The 21,352-nt window shown below is 55.0% G+C and overlaps 2 protein-coding genes and 1 non-coding gene across 7 annotated transcripts in view; 2 read left to right on the forward strand and 1 right to left on the reverse strand.

Moving 5' to 3' along the window:
• Window positions 1-328: 328 nt before the first annotated feature.
• On the forward strand, window positions 329-12,326 carry CSRNP1 (cysteine and serine rich nuclear protein 1). The gene is made up of 5 exons (XM_059390520.1): window positions 329-444; window positions 6,801-7,054; window positions 8,935-9,194; window positions 9,719-10,033; window positions 10,115-12,326. Exons 2-5 carry the CDS (start codon window positions 6,841-6,843, stop codon window positions 11,093-11,095), a joined length of 1,770 nt encoding a protein of 589 aa, XP_059246503.1. The 5' UTR covers window positions 329-444; window positions 6,801-6,840; the 3' UTR covers window positions 11,096-12,326.
• LOC132012646 (U6 spliceosomal RNA) lies at window positions 8,236-8,342 on the forward strand. The gene has a single exon (XR_009402651.1). It is a non-coding gene; the product is annotated as a U6 spliceosomal RNA (small nuclear RNA).
• The window catches only part of TTC21A (tetratricopeptide repeat domain 21A), a 36,373-nt gene continuing 27,129 nt past the window's right edge, over window positions 12,109-21,352 (reverse strand). The window contains exons 20-30 of one of the 5 annotated variants that reach the window (XR_009402427.1): window positions 20,309-20,497; window positions 19,101-19,211; window positions 18,359-18,440; window positions 17,335-17,485; window positions 16,933-17,094; window positions 16,599-16,779; window positions 16,278-16,502; window positions 15,697-15,817; window positions 15,503-15,580; window positions 15,305-15,387; window positions 12,109-14,884 (exon numbers count right to left, since the gene is read on the reverse strand). Coding sequence is in view for 4 of the 5 variants with exons in the window: in XM_059390513.1 (XP_059246496.1) it covers window positions 15,310-15,387; window positions 15,513-15,580; window positions 15,697-15,817; window positions 16,278-16,502; window positions 16,599-16,779; window positions 16,933-17,094; window positions 17,335-17,485; window positions 18,359-18,440; window positions 19,101-19,211; window positions 20,309-20,497 (1,368 nt within the window). In the remaining variant the exon portion in view is untranslated. Of the gene's footprint in view, window positions 14,885-15,229; window positions 15,388-15,502; window positions 15,581-15,696; window positions 15,818-16,277; window positions 16,503-16,598; window positions 16,780-16,932; window positions 17,095-17,334; window positions 17,486-18,358; window positions 18,441-19,100; window positions 19,212-20,308; window positions 20,498-21,352 lie in introns of those variants that run through there. The other 4 variants (XM_059390513.1, XM_059390515.1, XM_059390514.1 and 1 more) reach the window with 4 other exon arrangements.

Raw genomic sequence — 21,352 nt, forward strand, 5'->3', positions numbered from 1 at the left:
GGTTGGGAGCGTCGGCGACTTCAAGAAACTGCGGGAGGGGTACGGGCGAGGGCTACTGAAGGCGCAGGTTAGCTCCGCCGCCCGCGCAGGGTCAGGGTCCGCAGGGAGGCCCAGCGGGCCGCTGCACCCGGCTCGGGGCGGGGGGTGGGTGGCGCCTCCGGGGCGGGGCTGTCGGGCTGCCTGGCGGGAGGCCGGGCGTGCGTCAGCGCTGCGAGCCCCGGAGTTTTCCACTGACGAGGAGGGCGGAGCGGCGGGCGGGGCCGGGCGCAGCCAGTCTCCCGCCGCCGCCGCCGCCGCTGCCGGACGCGCAGAGCCCGAGGGGCGGCTGGGCGGACGGCGGGCCGACGGCAGCCCGGCTGAGCGCGCACGGGGTCGCGGCGCGGGGGGCGTACCCGGCCGGGACGCGGGTCGCATCAGTGTCCCGGGCGAGCTCCCGGATCGCAGGTGAGCGCCGAGGGGCTGCGGGCCCGGCGGGCCGGGATCTTGGGGAGGGAGCGTCCCGCGCTAGGGGCTGCGCCCCTCCGGCCCCTGCCACTTGCCCCTCCACCCCCGGCGCCGGGGCGGGGACGGGCCGGCTCGGCCCCTGCCTGCGCGCGGCCGGCCGGCGTCCGGGGAGGGGAGGCGGAGAGGAGAGAGTGGCAGGTTTTCCGCTCCCCTCCCCCGCGCCGCCGCCGGTACCCCCATGAAGTCGCGGAGCCCGGAGGCGGGTGCGGGTGGCGGCTGAGCGGAGATTGGCGCCGGTGGCGGGGTGACGGGGTGCGCGCGTCCACAGGAGTTTCCTTTTGACCCAGTTGCTTGAGAACTTTTCAGAAGTTCCTCGCGTGGCCGGAGCAGGTGACATTTGTCGCCTTCCTCGGGCTCCCCCCCTCACCGGGGGCAGGCGCCGGGGTTGGGGCGCGTGCCTGGCGCCCCCGGCCGGCTGGGGTCAGGGAGGGAGTGGAGAGAGAAGATCGTGGAGGAGTGAGGCTTCGTGAGTCACGGACCCCGGCAGGAGGGAGGGAGGAGGGATTGTGTCGTACGCTCACCTGTTTGTCAGTCACCGTCACACGCAGAGGCCGCCGCTGTGAGTCACGGACGCAGCAGCCCCACCGGACACCCGCGGGCACACGTAGGCTCTCTCCCACGCACTTCTCCCCTCTACAGCACGTACTTCCTCCCGGTCCTCAGTTTCCCCTCCCTGGGGGCCCTTCCACAGACTCGCACCCTTGGATGTCCCCACCACAGCAGCCCTCACACACTTAGTCACTCCAGCTCTCTGGCACGGATACACACATAGCCTACACTCCTCTGACACTGGAGAAGCTCTCCCCAGCTCCACTGCCCACCCCACACCTCCACTCAGATGTCTCACAGTCCTCTGGAGCAGGCCGCCTCCTCTCGCCCTCCAATCCTTGACATCACCACCCTCTTCGTCGGCAAGCCTAGTCCCCTTTCTCCTTTGCCTTCCCTGTCCTGTCATCACTCACCTAACCCTGGCCTGGGGCCAACTAGTCACACCCCCCCTACGGTCGGGGACTGAGCCATCTTTTTAAAATGCAAATCTGGTATTGTCACTCCTTACTTAAACCCTTTTGTGGCTTCCAGTGCCCTCAGGCTAAAGCCTGCCCTGCCAGCCCTGGCTCTCGTAACCTGTCCCAGGATGCCCCTCCCCCTCACCATTCTGGCTCGCTTTCTCCTGCTGTGCCCCCTCTGGAACTTTCTACCTCTCTTCCTCCTAAAGATTCTTTTTACCCTCAGCTTTCCCCCTCCTTTCCCACCCCTCCCACTTGCCATCCCAGCACTCATCAAGGTTTTGTAACTATACTCCTTGCTCCTAAATTCAAAGCTGCAAGAGTGCAACCCTAGTGTGGATCTTGCTCCCTGTCCGCCCAAGTGCCTGACTCAGTGCTTGGCATGCCGTGGGAGCTCCATATTTGTTGAATGAATGAGAATGAAGGAGGCCTTGCTTAGCTGGAGGAAGCAGTTGCTGTCAGGTGCAATTTCCCTTCTGCAGGAGCAGTTGGCCTCCTGTAGGCAGCAAACATCTGGCACCTACCCAGTGCCAGGCCTTGGAGGCCAAGGCTGAGGAACTGTGCCCTCCCCCAGGATCACTTTCTGAGAGATGGGGGGATGGGGTATGCGGAGGCTTCCTGTCTGCCCTCTCTGTGCTTCTGCCCAGAGTGTTTTTCTAGCCAGTGCCAGTGGGGGCCAGAGGTACTCAGAGGTGTCTTTTCCTTGTCCCAGGAAGTAGTTCTTGAGAGTCTGAAGTCATGTGACCCCAGGTGTTAGGGGGAGCTGGCCTGACCAGAGCCTGGGGATCTGAGGTTAAAGGACACATTCTTCAGATTCCCAGAGGAGGATGGATGAAGCTGAAGGTGCTCTCTCTCCAGTATCAGCTCTGGTAGGGAGCTGGGACATGAGGACTGCAAGCTGCAGAAAGGAGTTGATGTGATTTCCCAGAGGCCTTGAGATACTCCCCTGGCTACCAGAGAGCTTTTGTTTGCCTGGTGCCCCAGGATGAGGGGACCTTCCTGGGATTCAGTGTGCCCTGAGTGTGTAGACAGTTGGGGAGTAGTAGAGTGGGGGAAGTCTCACCCCTTCATCCTAGCCATCCCACTCCTGTGTGTGGTGATAGGAGGGTGGCCTGATCTCAGGGCCCAGGCAGATCCCGGAAGAAGCCTTGCTCTCTTTGATTCAGGGCTTGTCTCTGGGGCTCCTCTGGGGGGTGTGTGGCATTTCTGTCTGAGCCAACTCTTGGGAATTGCTTTTCCTTCCTCCAGGACCCTAGGAGGGGGCCGTGTTCACCCTGGGAACAGAGCCATGGTTGGGATTTTGATTCCTGGGTAGCTGCGGAGGGCCCTTCCCCCCTCCTCTGACTCACTGTCTGACACTTTTCTTGGACTCTTTCACTATCTTCATTCCTTTTTCTGACTTGGCCTGTCCTTGTCTCTTGCTGAGTCTTTCTCTCATCTCCTGCCTCTGCCTCTCTTGGTCTCTGGATTCCCAGGTGGGACAGAGAAGCACAAGACCCAAGGGCTGTTCCTTCTCCTCCCTCCACCCCAGAGGAGAATCAGGGAAGAGCTAAGTTCTCATTACACTCTAGGTCTGCAGATCCTCCTGGGGTTCACCACTAGAACCTGCAGCATGGCTGTAGCTTCCCTGTGTCCCTGTTTTTCCTGACATTCATAACACCTTCACCTTAAATTCCCATTCTGTAGACATGCCCGAGGCAGAGCCAGGGTGTCTGGCTTAAATCTGCTTGCTTGGTATCTGTCTGTTTACTTCTGGGGAACAAGGTGTCTCCTGAGATGCCTATGTTGGCATCGGACCACAGCCCGAGCTTCCTACCCTCAGAGCCACCCCCTCCTATGGCTCCAGTACAGGCGGATCTCTGGTCTGCACATGTGTACCCCCAGACTAACTGACAGGATCAGGAAGTTGCACTGAGGTCCACCTCTGCTGGTCCTTAGGTGCCTTCTCTATGCCAGACTCTGCTCTAAACTTGGGAACAGGGATGGTCAGGCAGAGAGGCCCTCTGCCTGGTGTGAGGGAAAGACAGCGAGGCTGCAGCAAGACTTTGAGAGAAGGGTGGGGTAGGGGATTCCCAGAGCCTGTGGGAGCCCAGAGAGGCATGTAGTCAAGAGTGAGAAATAGGGGTTTCAGGGAGGCCCTCTTGGAAATGACTGTTAAAGGAGAGTAGGCTGAGTTCCAGCTTGTGCAAAGGCCAGGAGGCGGGCAGGTCATGGCAATTAGGGGAACTGCAAGTTCAGCTGGAGTATAGTGAGGGAAAGGGGGAGGCAGCAGCCAGGTATGCTTCAGCCTCTCGTGGAATTCTAGGCTTGATCCTAAGGCCCAGCTTTCCTAAGCATGGGGATGACAAGCAGAGATCTTTAGGAAGATCACTCTGGCTGCAGGGGTACAGCAGGAGCAGAGGCCTGGAACATTGACAGTTGCAGTGGGGACAGAGACATAAGGTAATAAAATTGAAGGAGCCATACATGAAATGCATAAAGCATATGAATTCTTTAAGATTTTATTTATTTATCAGAGAGAGGGGGGGGGAGAGCGAGCACAGGCAGACAGAATGGTAGGCAGAGGCAGAGGGAAAAGTAGGCTCCCTGCTGAGCAAGAGGCCCAATGTGGGTCCTGGGATCATGACCTGAGCCGAAGGCAGCTGCTTAACCAACTGAGCCACCCAGGCGTCCTGAGTTTTTAGTTTTAGACATTCGTGGAACCACCAGCCAGGTAACACAGAACATTACAAGAAACCCACTCACCCAGCAATGTGAAGTCCCCAGGCTCCCCCCTCAACTGCTGTCCCCAGTGCATATCAAACTCCCACCCCTCCCATTCTGACTTGTATCATCACTGATTGGGTTTACTTTTCCTTGAACTTCATTCACGTGTATTCTTGCATCTGGCTTCTTTCATTCCATATGACATCACTGAGATTCACATGTTGTATCCAGGAGCTCCTTTTTCCCACAGTGTAGAATGCCATGTTCACTCAGCACTTACCACTGTCCTAAGAACTTGACACGTACTGATTCTTGTAAACCTCCCAACCCTGTGAGGTTTTAAGACAAAGAACTGAAGACACCGAGAGCTTAAGGACCTTGACCAGGGTCACGCAGCCGAGTAACAGCCAAACCAGGGTTCCAGTGTAGGCAGTCTGGTTCTGGAGCCAAGGTTCTTAATCCTATGCTGATGGCCTCCCTAGTCCCTACTGTCTCTGCCTAGCCTTGTGTGCATTAAATGAGCTAGTGTATGCTTGCAGGACTGGGGGCCTGGATGTGGCCGGAGGGAGAGGGAGGAAGGAGTTGTTGAGGATGGCTGCAGGTTTCTGGCTTGAGTAACTGGGTGGGTGGCAGTGCCGTTACTAAGATAGGGAACATAGGAAGAGGAACAGATGGCACAGGTTGGGGGTGGGGAACAGAGACAAGGGGTTCGATTTGGGGCCTATGGAATTTTATGTTTCTTAGGGACAGCCAGGCAGAGATACAAAGTGGGCATTTGGTTTTGGCGGTGGGTGGGTCTTGAGCTTGGGCGTGTGATGAGGCATTCAGCACCCTATGGACAGCATCTGAAGTTTGGGAGAGGATGGGGTCTCCCCACCGGGCTGGTAGGGCAGGGTATGTGTGTGTGGCTTGGCGGCGTGTGTTTGTGTTTGTCTCTGGGGTCTGCACGTGTGTACATGTGTGTGCGCCTGGCTCTGGGTCATGAGTTCCCCCAACTCCTAGGAGAGGATGCAGGTCAGCTGGGAGCTGGGTTGTTTTTGTTTGTGGTTTGGCGGGGGTTGCGGGTGCCAAGCCTGAGAAACTACCCGCTGAGAAGTCCCCGGAAGCACCTGTGCGTTCTCTTCCCCTGGCCCAGTGTGAAGGGTTAGCCAGGAGAAGAGTTTCTCTTGCTTCTCTCTCCTCTGTGGGGAGAGGCTGTGCTCAGGATGAATTTTATCCAGTAAGTCTACTGACCACGCACCTTCTATCTAGCTGTAGGATCCAGAGACTCTGTCCTAGGCTTGGCAAAGGGGACAAGGGTGTTTAGAAAGGACACCTGAGGAGAGGAGATTGCCAGCCTTCTGGTCGGTTTTTCCTGTTCTCATTTCCTGTGATGGCAGTGGGGGAGGGGCTCCCCAGCGCTAGGGCCTCTTCACCGTTTCCCCTTCCTCCTGGTGACCTCCTGGGGCCCAGGCCTGAGCCCTGTAGGACATAGAGACACTAGGTAGCTCAGCCCTTAGGCCTGAGTCCTTTGGGGATTTCCAGGGATAGCAGAGGCATTTAGGGGTGGGAGCCCCTAAAGGGGAGACACAGTAAGCTGTGTCCTAAGGTACCCCCAAGTCACCAAGCTACAAACAGGAGACACCTGGATGTCATCTTGATTGGTCAGTTTCACTAAGAGTTGTTGTTGTTGGTGGTGGTGTGTGTGTGTGTGTGTGTTTTGAGAGGAAAAAAATAATTTTCCATAGGAAGTTAATTCAAACAAACAGAGCTAGATGTTGGAGTCGAGGCAAGATGTAGATGCATTTTTAAGATCAAACAGGAGTTGTTAGAGACACATGAAGCACAGCCAGGCCTGGAAACAGGGGACTTCTGCGGGGCGGGGGTTTCTGAGGGAAAGTCTGAGTGGCTCTGTCACGGGAGAGGAGGGGCTCCGGAAAGTCCTGTGTCTGGGAATCGGGGCCAGTGTCGAAGGCAGCCTGTTTCCCGGAGTGCCCTGGTCAGCCTGGCCCCAGAGACAGAAGGAGAGAGAGAGAGAGTGTGTGTGTGTGTGTCTGTCTGTCTGTCTGTCTGTGTGCGCGCGCCCGTGCATAGGGTGGTGTATCTGTAGGAGTGTTTGAGGGTGGTGGTGGAGGAGGAGGGGGAAGGAGAGCCACTGTACAGGGCTGTCTGTGCAGGCTGCTGCAGACGGCCTCACACACACAAAGGCACACAGATGCGAGCTGTGTGAATCACCCAGCCAGTGAGTCAGCCCCCAGGATTCCTGTCGGGGAATGAACGAGGCCCGGCTGAGGTCTGTTGGTCCATCTGTTGGTCTGGTGAATGCATGTGTGTAGGTGGGTTGTAGGAGGTAGTGGGGAAGGTTCCCAGTGGTGTCCTAGGAAGGCTTTTGGGCAGAGATGGTGGGAATCTGTAAGTGCTAAGAGGAGGGTCTGGACCTCGGTACTCTGCCTGTGGCAGGAAACCTCTCGAAGCCATCCCCCTGCATGCAGAGCCACGGGGGAGGCCTGGGACACCTTGGAGGGTAAGGGAAGTTGGTCGAGACTGAGCAGCCGCTGCCTTTCTGCAGGCCTGCCACCCAGAGGTTTCTCCTTTCCACTCCAGGCTGTCAGTGTGCGGACCCCAGAGTACCCCCTGCCCCACCATGACTGGGCCCCTGAAGAGGAAGTTTGACCAGCTGGATGAGGACGACTCCTCGCTCTGCTCCTCCTCCTCCTCTTTGTCCTCCTCGGGCCGCTGTTCTCGCTCCTGCTCTCCAAGCTCATCAGTCTCCCCAGCCTGGGATTCCGATGAGGAGGGTCCCTGGGATCAGTCGCCTTTGCCTGACCGTGACTTCTGTGGTCCCCGGAGTTTCCCCCGTGAGTCCCTCTCTCCTCAGAACCACCGCACCCCTCCTTCCTTCCTGAAAATGAAATTGGGAGGCCCCTGACAAAGCCATGCTGGCCTCTGGAGGTCGTGTCCCAATGGCTTTGGCTCTCCACCGTGGCCACTTCCCGTAATACAGTGGTCACTGAGGAATGGCCACTGTCCAGAGGCACCTGGGCCCGGCTCAATTCACCTTTGACCTCAGGACTCCCTGCTTAGAAGTCCTGCAGGTCAGGACGGAGCTCCTCAGAATCGCCCTGGGGCCCTCTGGCTCCAACTCCTCCCTTATGTTCCAGTTTCATTTCTCCAGCTTGCACACCCTGTCCTACCAACTGAACCACTAGAGTCTCACACTGTACGCCCCACACTGTACTGCGGGGCCTGTCAGGCCGGTCCCTCTCCTGTCAAAATGCCGTTTGGTTTTGCCTGAACATAGTGGAAAGGTTTCGTCCCCAGTTACTTTTCAAGCTGGCGTCATTCTGATTTCAAAATGACAAAGAGCCCTAAAGCAGTATTCCTCAATTTTGTTCTTCATTATTGCTGCCCCCAACCCCAGGGAACTTTTTTAGACATATTTTTCCTAATTATTACTGCAGTGACATTTTAATCCCTGGGAATGATGTCTTTGTTTATGTATTAATATATGTATCTGTGTATTATACATAGAAAGAGAGTATGGTTTTTAGCACATAAAACCTAACAGTATGTTGACTAAACTGGATTTATTCTGGCAATATAAGAATGGTTTAATATTTATAAAATCCAGTCTTAGAGTTTACCCAATGACTATATCAGAGGAAGAAAAATAAGAGAGCCGCTTGTGGATGCTGAAAAACTCTTGATAAAATGTCATGTTTCTTCTAGATAAGGCCCTTGGTAAAATAGTAATAAGTGAATTCTACCTTAAGTGATTAAATGTGTCTCAGCCCAAAAGCTGGCATTCCTGTCAGTGAGAACATACTGGAAGCCGTCCCACTAAGGAACAAGATGAGGATGTTGTCACCACTAGTAGTTAACATTGTTCAGTAAGTGCTACCCAGTTCAGTTTGCTGAGAGAATAAGAATTCTATGTATTGGATTGGGACAGGCAAAATAGTAAGTTGAAATACATAACAGTTGCCAGTATTCAGCTGTTCTAAGGCAACTATTTATGGTTCAATTAAAAGCAATAGGCGTGCTCGCTTCGGCAGCACATATACTAAAATTGGAACGATACAGAGAAGATTAGCATGGCCCCTGCGCAAGGATGACACGCAAATTCGTGAAGCGTTCCATATTAAAAAAAAAAAAAAAAAAAGCAATAGGATACCAGTATTTGTATAGAATATACCAAATATAGCTTAGTAATCAATATACAATCCATAATTTAGGCAGTTTCAGATAAGAGCCTTTCTAAGCCTGTTGCAAAATGCAGGAAACTCAAGGAAAAGGTCAATATATTTTTAATTACATGGCCTTAGAAGTTATTTTGTAAAATGCCTTGAACAAAAATAAAAGACTAAAATATTTGCAGATAGCTTAGACAGATGATCAGTGTCTTTAATATCATATATATAGAGTTCCTACAAATGAATAAAAAAAAAAACCTATAGAAAACTGCCTAAGGAACCTATAAATGGCTAATAAAGATGACAGAGGTGTTTAATCTAACAGTCTCATTTGGACTGGTAAGTAATAGTAAGGAGGGCCATTCAATTTTACCAACTCTAATCCTAGCCAGGCTGGTTCCTAAATTCAGATCCATTTCTTTTTTTCTCGGGGTGGGAAGTCACAGCAGGACGAGAGAGGAAAGGTCATTCAGTACCATCTTCCTGGAGGTTTGCTGAGCCTCACAGAGAACTAATGTCCTGTGCCTTCCCTCTGTGCCTTCCAGCCCTGTCCATCCTGAAGCGGGCTCCCCGGAGGCGGCCAGGCCGTGTCGCCTTTGATGGTATCACCGTCTTCTACTTTCCACGGTGCCAGGGCTTCACCAGTGTACCCAGCCGTGGTGGCTGCACTCTGGGTATGGGCCCCCGCCACAGTGCCTGCCGCCGCTTTTCCTTGGCTGAGTTCACCCAGGAGCAAGCCCGGGCACGGCGTGAGAAGCTGCGCCTACGCTTGAAGGAGGAGAAGCTGGAGGCGCTCCGGTGGAAGGTAGGGGAGACCCGTCTCCATTGCAGGGGCTCTTGGTTGGCTTCTGAAGACCTAGCCTTAGAGGGGAGGGGCTTTTAGGGTGGGAGCCAGTATGCTCATTATTAATTTAGGGAAGGAGGCCTCTGGGGCCAGTATTGCTCCATCAGGGCCTGTTACCTGGATGATCCGCAGACAGAGTGGGGTGTGGAAGGGCCTGTGTTTGCTGTAGTGGCTGGGGGCATGGTGCCTGAAGCTGTCTGTCTGTGCCATGTGAGGGATGGATAGTTGATGTGACCTTGGGGGTGGGGTGTCAGGCTGGCTGTGGAGGGAGGCTGGGGGCTTGTCCAGGAACTGGGGAAATGACAGGAACAGGAAATCTCTTTGCCAGTGCCCCAAGGGCAGTGTTTTTGGCCTTCACATTCACTGTGGTATCCATGGTGCTCAGCCCGAATAAGCCTGTGGGGAACATTTGTCCAGTGACTGGTGGAGGTGGGGGCCAAGACCCCTGTCTGTCTCTCACATCCTTCCTCTTTGCTGTGGTACAGCTTGCAGAGACGGGGGTGCCTGAGACAGAGGCCAGCCTGCCACTCACAGCGGACACCATTGATGATGCCTCTGTGGAAGAGGACTTGGCCGTGGCCGTGGCAGGTGGCCGGTTGGAGGAGATGACCTTCCTACAGCCCTACCCGGCCCGGCGACGGCGGGCTCTGCTGCGGGCTGCTGGGGTGCGAAGGATCGATCGTGAGGAGAAGCGGGAGCTGCAGGCTCTGCGCCAGTCCCGAGAGGACTGTGGCTGTCGTTGTGATCGGGTCTGTGACCCCGAGACCTGCAGCTGCAGTCTGGCGGGCATCAAGTGCCAGGTACAGGCCGGGAAGCAGAACCTGAGCTCGGGCTTCTCTGGGCTCTATAGGATCCTTACTTATGCTCTGCTCTCTCTGCAGATGGACCACACTGCGTTCCCTTGCGGCTGCTGTAGGGAGGGCTGCAAGAACCCCAAGGGCCGTGTAGAATTTAATCAGGCCCGCGTGCAGACCCATTTCCTCCACACCCTCACCCGCCTGCAGCTGGAGCAGGGGGCCGAGAGCCTGGGGGAGCTGGAGGCGCCCAGCCAGGATGGCCCAGCCAGCCCTGGTGAGCAGGTCCTGGCCCCTGCTTTCCCACTAGCCAAGCCCCCCGTGAGCAGCGAGCTGGGAGACAACAGCTGTAGCAGCGACATGACCGACTCCTCCACAGCTTCGGGCACCAGCGAGGCCCCGAGCGGCACCGCCCACCCAGCCCTGCCTGGCCCTGGCTTCCAGGCCGACATGGATGATGACAGCCTGGCCCGGGTCCTGAGTCTTAGTGACTCTGACCTGGGAGGGGAGGAGGAGGAGGAAGAGGAAGGGAGAGTGGGGAGCCTGGACAACCTCAGCTGCTTCCACCCAGCTGATATCTTTGGTACTGGTGAGCCCGGTGGCCTGGCCAGCTGGACCCACAGCTATACCAGCTCTAGCCTCACGTCAGGCATCCTGGATGAAAACGCCAACCTGGATGCCAGCTTCTTCCTGAACAGTAGCCTTGAAGGGTTGGGAGAATGCAGCTTCCCTGGTGCCTCAGTGCTGCCCAGCTCAGATGCTGGCCAGAGCAACTCTGTGGACCTCAGCTTGTCTTCCTGCGACTCCTTCGAGCTGCTCCAGGCCCTGCCAGACTATAGTCTGGGGCCTCACTACACCTCCCGGAAGGTGTCTGACAGCCTGGACAATCCGGAGGCCCCCTTCTTCCCCCTGCCAACCTTTTCTCCAGCAGGGGACACCGGCGCTTGCCTCCTGGAGTCCCTTGTGGGCCTGGTGGACTCAGCCACTGAGGCCCCGGCACCTTTCATGGACAGCCAGTTGTTTGAGGACCCGGCCCCAGCGCCTCTGGTGGAGCCGGTGCCTGTGTGAGGACTGGGGGACCTTTTCGTGGTCCTAAGAGCCCTGTTGCTGCTTTGTTGTAATTTGGGGGCTCCCTGAGGTCTGTATGTTAAGAGTTTTGGCTCATCCATGTAGGCACTCCTGAGTTTGTGCAACACTCTGGATTGACTTATTTATTTTTGTAACTACTTCCGTGCTGAAGAGAGGGCAGGGAGGGGGCTTTCCCTGTCAGCCACCTGGGCCCCCCACCCATCCCCCGAGCCCACGCAGTCTCTTCTTCCACTTTCCATGGTGTGTGCCAGGAACAGGAGGAAATATGGCTCCCCTGGAGCTTTGCAGACCCCTTTCCGGTCTCATGTGATGTTCCTTAGCCTGAACAAGACAGGGCTGAAATCTGCCACTTCTAATGGCTTCTCCTGCCACCCTGAGCCCCAGACCCATGGGTGGCTATATTTTCTGGACTGTGAAGACTATAATTTATTTCCATAATTTATTTGGAGACTAGAAGGTATAGGCTTCTCCCCTCTGGCTGGTGGGCAGTGCTGGAGTTGGGGTAGGGCACAGACCCCTGCAAGTCCCTCTGCCTTGTCGTGCATCCCCTACCCTGCCTGGGCTTTGGTACAGACCAGGTGTGGATTGGGTGCCTATAGTCTACTGCAGCAGCAGCCTGGCTATGAGAGGCAAGTGACTGGGGACAGTGTCTAGCTAGGGGGCTGGGCTGGGCTGGGCTGGGCTGGGCTGGACTGGACTGGACTGGCCAGGCCAAGCCAACCGTGACCAAAACCTGCTTCTGCCCCGACACAGCCCCCTCTGCTTCCTGTACTCTGCCTTATGGTCTTCCTCCCCAAAGGCCACAGGCTTTATTCTGGGCCCACTAATGTAGAAGGGAAGCAGGAAGCCCAGAGAGGGCAAGGGACTAGCCTCTGTGCCCATAGCACGCTCCTGACGACTATCTCAGGGCTTGCTGGGCACTGCATGTCAGCCCCAGCCACCTGCCCATGCCCTAAAGCCAGTTGGCTCCGGTGAGGAGAGGCCCTTTCGGCTTTTATGCTCTTTGTTTGCCGATGTTGAGTTTTGCATCCTAATTTCTGTATCGTCCTTGAGCGTCAGAACTATAATTTATTCATTTTTCTCTATGTCTGTGCCAAGAAGCCCAGGCTCTGGGCTTGCCGCCTTGCCCAGGAGGCCTTGCCAGCCTGTGTTTGTGGGAACACCTTGTACCTGAGCTTACAGGTACCAATAAAGAGGCTCTATTTTTAAACTGTGGACTGCGTTTGTGGGACTGGGAGATGGGGGGTATACCCTTGGGAGGTAGTGTGGGGGGAGGGAGAGGCTGTCCCCGCAGGATGGTGGACTCAGAGGCTATGTTGGGGTAGGAGTGAGGGTCACAACCCAGTGGGCCTCCTCCCATGCAGGCCTCTCACCTTGGAGACAGGAAGCCCACTGGGAGGTTTCCAGGCAGAGCAGTTTTCCCTTCCCACGAGCCCATCTTCCCCAGTGATCTCCCAGGGTGGTGGTGAGCTGGGGCAGTGTATAGTCTTCTGAGATGGTTCTCTGCTCAGCTGTTTCCCACTGGTCTCACTGAGCTGGGTGGGGCCTGGCCTAGAGAATGAAGCCCCCGCCCCCAGTTAGGGGCAGACAGTGGGATGTGGCTGGTAGAGTCCTCCTGTCGGGCTGAGCACAGGAAGCTGCAGGACCTCAACCATCTGCACCAGCCAGACTCGTCTGACCTGTCCCCAGCAGCCCGGCTGTGGGCCAAAGGAGCAGGCCGCACCCTGCCCTGGGGACTCCCAGCCTAGGGCCTGAGGAGCAAGGTCAGCCTCCCCCTTAGGAATAACGATTTATACAAAGTGCTGGAAGGGAAGACCAAATAAGGAGACTAGATCTGGCTCTGATTCTCTGCCTTTTGGTCTGTGCTGGGCTCTCCTTAACTTTATCTCTGAGGCTTATGGGGTAAGAACATGGACCCAGAATGCCAGGTTCAAATCCCAGCTCTCCTACCTAGCAAAGTGACTTAGGCAAATCACACTGCCTGTTTACCACCACTGGGTCTTGGTGTCCTCAATACTGTGCAAATAACACGGCTTGTCTCAAAAGCTCATTCAGTTCGCATATACGCAGCACTTAGGAGAGTACCTGGGGCATGTTTGTGACTTCCTTATTGTTTTCATGTTTCTGCCACTATCTCTATGTTTTATCCTCTCTCTGCCAGTTCTGCTACTCTTTGGGTATCTGTCTCTTACCTCTGAACATGCATGGACATGGCCTCATCATCAATGGTCAGAGGAGGATCCATAGCTTGGTGCCTGGCCTGTGATGGGTAGCCTGTCCCTGTAAGCAGCTTAGCCAGGACTTTGGCTTCTCCTGGTAGAGTATCCTGGTACATTGCATTGCTCTGTCTCCCTGCTGCTGGTCCTCAGCTGAGAACACTCTTTGTAGAGTTTGCTTCAGCACGCATGATTTCAAAGTCTGGGTCTCTCCAAGGGCTCCGAGGCCCTGCTCTGATTAGCCTGGCGGTCTGGACAGCAACTCCTGGCCACTCCAGTTCCCTGGCGGGAAGCCCCCACGGGGCCCTAAACCATGGACACAGCCCATGGCAGGACTGAACCTACCCCCTCCCTGTCTAGGGCAATAAGATCGCTTCCTGGCCTTTTTTTTTTTTTTTTTTTAAAGATAAATGAAGACCATTTGGGTTCTACAGTAATAAAAATGTGATTAATGTATAATCCTTTACAGCACCATTCTCCATACAGACAAACCTGTCTCTCAACAAGCCACCCCAAGAAACCAGATTGTAAAGCAGATGCTAGTAAAGGGGACCGGTTTCCCATAGGAAGGATGGTAGTAAGCTGGGGAAAGCATTCCAGATGACTGACTCAGATCAAGAGGCCATCCATGTGGTCAGCGGGGTGTTACAAAGACAAGGCTCAGCCACCACCAAGGATAATTCTGTCTGTTCTAAACGTGACCCCTACCTGTCCGGTTCCCAAACTGTCATCACTGGACAACTTCTCTTGAAAATTTTGCTGTATTCTACTCATACTAAGTATTTTGCTTTATATCAATTATATTGATATACTTAAAAGTTAGAACCATTCTGAGTAACAGCACTCATGAATTCATGACTTTGTCATGCTAGTTATTTTTCTCTATTATGTAACAATGATTTTTAAACACATGGCTATTAAACTATAAACTATTTGCTGTATATCATTGGAAGGGATTTGTATTATGGTTTTGGGGACAGGCACATCTCATCTAATTTCCTACCACAGAGGGGGACACTGAAGTCCACAGAGCAGAAGCTCTTGGGAAGGTCACAGTCCTAACTCCCAGTTCAGAGTTCCTTCCTCTGAGGCCAAACCGGGCCTGTTACTGGCATCATGAGAAACAAGAAGAGAGGTGGTGGGAGCTGCAGCTAAAGTGACCTCTGCCACTCTCTTGCCAGTTACAAGTAACATAATTCCTCTAAATAGGGACCATTGCTTTTGTCCTCCAAGGCGTGAAAAAGGTTTCTGGAGGATAAATCTGTTGGTCAGTGTCTTTTAGAAAATCTGAAGTGGGAGCTATTTTTTTCTTGGGCTGTACCAGTCATGGGTAATCGGGTTTGTCCCAAACCAGTGAGGAGCAGCAGAGGCCAGCGGAGGACCTGGGAAGGAGACAGAATGTATGGACAGAGTGAGCCAAGGGCCTCCACAGCCTATGGGATGATGGCCTCCCTCACACAGCCTCAGCTGTGGGACCTTCTGAGCTGGTCGTCCTGTCTGTGTCCCAGCTGGGCAGGACGCTGTGAGGAGTCTCTTCTTGAGCCCTGGGGGTCTGAAGACCAGATAGAGGAGGGGAGGCATTTATAAACTAACATAATAATATGAAAATAGATGTAGGGAGTTTTGTTTTTGTTTTTGTTTTTTTTCCCCAAACCACCTCTTTGTTCCCCTCTGCTCCCTCAGAGTCTGGAATAAAAATGGAACCCAACAGAAGGTGCCCAGTGAGCCCAGCATAAGTTAAGCTGGTGGATCCCTCTTCTCCTCAGAGCAAAAGTGCCTCTTGTGCCTTAAAAACACAAAGCTTTGGGATGCCCTTAGACCACATGAGGCATGATTCAAATAAACCACACACAATAGAGAAATGGGTAAGAATATATCATATTCTGAATCTCTTCTCCCCTGCCCCACTTCCCAACCCCTCCAAGAAACTTCTTTAGCTTGATGGCTTCCACCCACCCTGGCTCCCACTGACCACAGCTAAGGCTTCAGAGACCCTTGGGCCTTTTCCAAAATTTCTTCTCTGATTTGGGGGTAATTAGGATGCTCTCTGAGAACCTGGGACAGAGGAAGAAAGGGGTGCAGCATCAGGCAGGGGGTGTCCATCTCTGCACCAGGACCAGGCCACAGCACCAGCCCCCCACCCCACCCCTAATGTATCCCAGGGGCTTACAATGGCTTACATGGTGGCAGACTTCAATGGCCTCCACAAATCTCTTGTCCTTCAAGTAGTTGAAAGCGAGTTTGAAGCCTGTCCAGGGGCACAGGGAACACAGACAGTGGCACCCTAACTACCCAAGAGCCAGGGTTTCGGTCCTCCTGCCCAGTGCCCAGGTCACCCACATGCACCTTGGCTGATTGCCTTACCAATGCCAGGATTGGCGTGATGACTGTACTTCCAGGCCAGCTCGTAGTTGGTGGCTGCATCTTTGTAGGACTGCTCCTTCTCCATGATGAAGCCCATGTACTCATAGGCCTTGCAGCAGGACTGTAGGGAAAGCCACACCCCATCCCAGCACAGGGTACAACCCACAGGGGAGGGGAGATTTGGGGGGGCAAAGGATGGTGGTGAGCTGCATTAACTCTAACCTTTCAGGGTCTCCAGTAGCATCTCCCACCTTTGCGAGGGGTCGACCGTGTGCCCCCTCCAGGCTACCCCGACGTTGGCATGACCCCTTTCCCCACAGCTCTCCGGCTCTGACCCTGACACCCCTTCCCATCTAGCTTGGCTGCCCCACCCTGACCGCCTCCTCTTACCTAGCCCGGTCCCACTCCCTGATCCTGCCCCCGGTTCCATTCCCATCTTCCTTAGCGTGCATGTGCCCTCTTTTGTCCAGCCTCTTCACATCAGTTCTAACCCGCACCTCCTCTGCCCCCGATGCCCACGCGCCCCTCGCCCCCTGCCTCCACCGGCGTCCCCGCTCCCCCGACGGCGGCGCGCCCCCTGCCTTGTTGTACTGCACGCAGCGCCGCAGCAGCTCCGACGCCAGGTCGAACTTGCCGCCCTGGCAGTACAGGTCCGCTAGCAGGAGCCAGCTCTTCTCCAGGTCCTCGGCCTCATCCAGCGCCCACGGGGCCTTGGCGAGACGCTTCAGCTGCGTGCGCGCCTTGGGGACCTGCTTCAGCAGCGCGTAGGCCTGTGCCATGGCCAGCAGGGCGGGGACGCTCTCCTTCTGCGCACGGGGGGGGGGGGGGGGGGTGTAAGCTGGCGTGAGTGCACTAGGCCCCCAGCCTCGCCCCACAAGCCGCCTGTCCCGCGCGCCGGCCACCTCAGCCTGCGCCATCTCGATGAAGGTGCCCAGCGCCGCCTCCACGTTGGCCTTCTCCCTGGTGGCCAGCAGGCAGAGACTCTGCAGCAGTCGCAGCTGGGTCTGGCCCCGGGCCGAGTGCGGGTAGAACTCACGCAGCAGCTTCTCCGCGGTGCGCACACCATGCTGCTCTGAGCCCTTCCTGTCGGTGGAGCTGCAGCCATTGGACACCGGAACCCGGAACCCGTGGGGCCCTCACTTGGCCTGGACCCCGCAGCTCACGAGGCTCTCCCCTCCTTTCCCAGGGTCCTGCCCCTGCGCCCCCACCCCCACCCTAGGTCAGCCAGGCCCCTACTTGCTCTCAGCCACCAGATTCTCAAAAGCCTCTCCGCCCACGATCTCGTTGTCTGGGTTCAGACAGATCTGCACCATGTAGTAGGTGGCACTCTGGCCCCACGAGCTGTCCTTGCGTGCTTTGTTTAGGAACTTCAGTGCTTCGTTGGGTTGCCCTATGTGCCTGTAGCGGAGAAGAGAAATACCCAAGAACCAGAAACAGAAACTGAGGGCCAGTGAGGGCAGGGACTTGCAGGGACCACTCCCTGAGTCTGTGCACACTAGGGCTGGATCGCTGCTTTTCACCCCCCCCCCACCCCCACCCCAGATCTGCACGCTGAATTGCTACAGAAGCCCAGCGTGTCCGCTAGGAAGAACCCCCTGCTAGAGATCATGCTGACCTCCCTTTCCCCCCTCCACTCACCAGCAGTAGATGCCTCTGCAGTAGTTGAAGCCTGGCTCCAAAGGAATGCGGCTGGACATCTTCTTGGCCAATTCAAAGAAGGCAGGGGCATCTTCAAGTCTGCCACTTCTCCATAGCAGATCAATTAGTTTATTCAGTACCAAAAAATTGTCTAAAATAAGAAAGCAGAAATCTCCAGGCTATGCTAACCACTAGCTAGATCCGTCTGGGTGCTGCCAGATGGCATGGAGAAGGGAGGGGACCAGCAGACACTGCCTGGTTTGGGCTGAGCCTGGACATCCCAGCAGCCTCAATGTCTCCACTGGTCTCCACAGTTGAGAGAATTATCATCATCATACTGAAAAGTAGTAATAATAGCTAACACTTGTACAGTACCTGGCATGAAGCGCTTTGCCTATATATTAACTATACAACGGGGTACCAATGCTTCCCATTTCACAGATGAGGAAACTGAGACACAAAGAAGTTATCTGCCAAAGGTTACACAGCTGGTGAGCGGAAGAGCTTGAGTTAGACATAGGCCATCTGGCTCCAGGATCCGCACTCCTAACAGTTGCACTCGGCTAGGCCTCTAGGCAGAGCTGGTTTTGGGCCTCCAGGGGCTCTAGTCTGAGCATCAGGTATGGTCCCTGCCCCAGCAAGAGTGTGGTTTGATACTGCAATGAGGGAGAAATGTAGCTACCCATAAGGGAGAATTTCGAGCCACCTCCAGGTGCTGTGACCTCAGAAGGGAGCCACATTCAGTCCAATGGCTGTGATGTGGGGAGAGACAGGTTCTCCTGGGTCTGGTGCCAAATGCTGCCCTGCCTGAGACCAGGAGACCAGGAACTGGCCCCTTGGACTGGGGAAGGGCCAGCATGTTCCATCAAGGCTTTATCAGTTTCCTGCCGCTCTGGGAACAAATCAGAGAGGAAGGGGCTTCCTCTGCCCAGTCAGGAAGGAGGGGAGGGGCCCACCCTTCTCAAGGGAGAACAGTCTTTGCAGGGTGGGAACTGTTGTAGCCAGTCTTAATGCAGGCAGTTACCTGGCGCTTTCTCCAGGACTTGGTGGTAGAGATCGACAGCAGCTTCATATTTTTGTTTTCTAAACATCAGGTCAGCCATCATCTGTCAGAAAACACACAGTGCCCTGGAGTTCCCTGGTGGGTAGGCTGGCCAGGGGTGGGGATAAGCAGGGCTGGTGAGAAAGCACTTCCAGGGGAAGCTTCTCTAGGCACTGGGAGAAGTGGCCCCAGGAGGAGCCCAGAAGGAAGACCTGACTGGGGTTAGAGGGAGAGGATGTAAGTGGGAAGAGAAGCCCAGGGCTGGACACCAGAAGGACCCTTTGACAGGCTGCAACAGAACTAGCCTCTCCGCCTGTGTCTGGAAACTGCCAGCTGCAAGCAGCAGCAGAGGTGGAATGCGGGCTCCCCTCTTCTAGGGGTGGCCCTGGTGGCTGCCTGGATGTTAGGGAGGAGAGAAGTCAGGCAGGAGAGCGTTTTTCCCACTCTCTTCTTTAAACCCAGGAACCTGTCCCACCCTTGCCTTCACCAGCTATAGGTGTGGTTCCCCCTCCACCCCCCCTGGATGGGCCCAGAAGACTGACGTGGTCCCTGCTGCCACCCCTACCTGGTGAAGGGCAGCGGCCCCACACTCCATCCCCTCTGCCTGGCAGCCCTTGTTGTGTGGGGCAGCCAGGCGACTGAGTTCTAGGGCTGGGAAGCAGCCCTCAGAGTCACAGGGAGCCTGGGGAGGGCAGGCAGAAGGTTCGGGGTTGGGGGCTCCTACCACAGAGGCGGTCTCGTGGTGCTCCTCAGACTGTAGGAGGAGGGCACAGTGCTGCTCACACAGGTCCAGCTGTCCCTGCAGCAGGAAGAGTCGCGCCAGCTCCAGCACCACCTGTGACAAGACCAGACAAAACGGACCAGCGAGCGTCAAGGGGAAACTCCGAGGCTAATGTCTCCCGCTCTCATCACCCATTTCTGTTAGGTCTCTGGCTCTACTCTTTTCCTTTACCAGTTCTCCAATCATACCATGTGTTTTACTAACTAAGTATAACTTGTACCTCTCCTTCAGCTCTGGCTCTGACCTAACCATCTCTGGGCTGCCTTCCGTGCCCCAGGCGCGGAGCAGGTACCTATCTTCTGAGTTCCCACAGTGTGCAGACCCACATGCAGGCACATATCGTGTAGCACTGGAACTACAAATGTGCTCATCTGTGCCCCCTCCCTGAGGCAGTCTTTGGGCAGGGATAGGTCTGGGCCCACCGTCTCCCAGGCCTAGCACTGTGCCTGGCATGTTTGAGACATCTGTTAAACGAGTACATGTTTTGTTGTTGTTGTTGTTGTTTTAAATATTTTATTTATTTGACAGAAAGAAAGAGAGAGAGAGCACAAGCAGGCAGAGCAACAGGCAGAGGGAGAGGAAGACGCAGTCTCCCACTGAGCAGAGAGCCTGTGGGACTCAGTCCCAGGACCCTGTGATCACAACCTGAGCCAAAGGCAGATGCTTAACTGAGCTACCCAGGTGCCCCAAATGATTGTTAAATTAATGAATGGCTGGGCCACTAAGCTTTTTCTCCGTTCTCCTAGTATGGACTCCACCCACTCTCTCTGGAGAGTCACACCACCCTCATGACCCTAAACCTCCTTGGAAGCTTAGTCTGAGTTTGTGCCCAAAGACCCCAGGCAGCCACAGCTCTCACTGTGTCACCACCTCCAAGGGGGACCCAGAAATGCCAGACTAACATGACTTTTGGCAGGGTCTTTCCCACTCCACCTCCCACAAGTGGCTGTCCAAAGTGAGGCTTCCCAGACTTGGTTCGAGGGCCCCATGGTCAGCTAGAGCAGGCTCCCCACACCATGGGTCTCAGGGCCCTTATACCTCAGGTACTCAGCGAGGCACAGGAAAGGACCTGGTCTCTGCCCCTAGGCAGGAAACTCTGCAAGGCATCACAGCCCAAGAGAAGGGGGAGGCTCTGGCTTTGAGGACCCCACCTTATTGTCAAAGGGCGAGTAGAAGAGGGCATCCTTATAAGACCGCACTGCCTTGGCAAACTCCTTCTCTGCCAGGTAGTGCTCCCCAAACTGGACACAGATGGAGGCTGCCAGTTGCTTCTGGGAGGGGATCATTTCTGGTTGCTCCAGTGGAACACGCTTCAGAATCCGAGACTGGAGGTCCATGGCCTGAGGAGACCCGTAAAGTCAGGATCAGAGACTCGGAGCCTGATGTGCTGGATCTCAGGCCAATTCACAACCAGTCTCCACGCTCTGGTTTCTGTGTCAGCATATTATCAGAAAGGGCATCTCAAGTACCCTTGAGCAGATCTGGGTCACTCTGGACAGGCAAGGCCACTGGCTGAGCACTCAGGAGTCAAACTGGCTCTGCCTTGGGGGCAGGAGTAGAAGCAAAGGCGCCCAAACAAAACACTCCAGTGTACTGTCCTTGTTTACCTGTTTCCATCACACCCTGCTGTCTCCTTGTCTAATCTGCGCTTGCACAAGCCCAGAGTAGGTGCTCAGAGCAGGCTGGGTTTTGACAGATGCATTTACTCTGCATACTACCCTGCAGGGACTCTGAGGCAGCCTTCACAAATACCCACGACATAAAATGATCAAGTGAGTAACCCGGGAGTTTCGGAAGAAGACGGATTAAAGACACCAGGGTCAAGCTTTGGGATTTCTAAGGGCCAAAAGGGAGTGGGAATCTGGTGGGAAACAAGGGCATAAATCATCTCAACAGTTAGAGAGTGGGCTCTGCTCTTATACCCACAGAATGCACCCCTTTGCCCAACAAGTGGCAGACCATGCCCTTGCTGGAACGAGAGAGGAAGGTATGGCAGGAATGGCCAGGAAGTGTCCCATCGAGGCAGCTGGGTGGGGAAAGACCTTTGTTTGGATCAGGTCAGACCTGGTTCCAATCTCACCTCCACCACTTACTAGCAGTGAGATTCTGAGCATATTTCTTTTTTTTTTTTTTAAGATTTTATTTATTTATTTGACAGAGAGAAATCACAAGTAGATGGAGAGGCAGGCAGAGAG

Source organism: Mustela nigripes, chromosome 2 (assembly GCF_022355385.1).
Source record: "Mustela nigripes isolate SB6536 chromosome 2, MUSNIG.SB6536, whole genome shotgun sequence".
Taxonomy (NCBI): Eukaryota; Metazoa; Chordata; class Mammalia; order Carnivora; family Mustelidae; genus Mustela; species Mustela nigripes.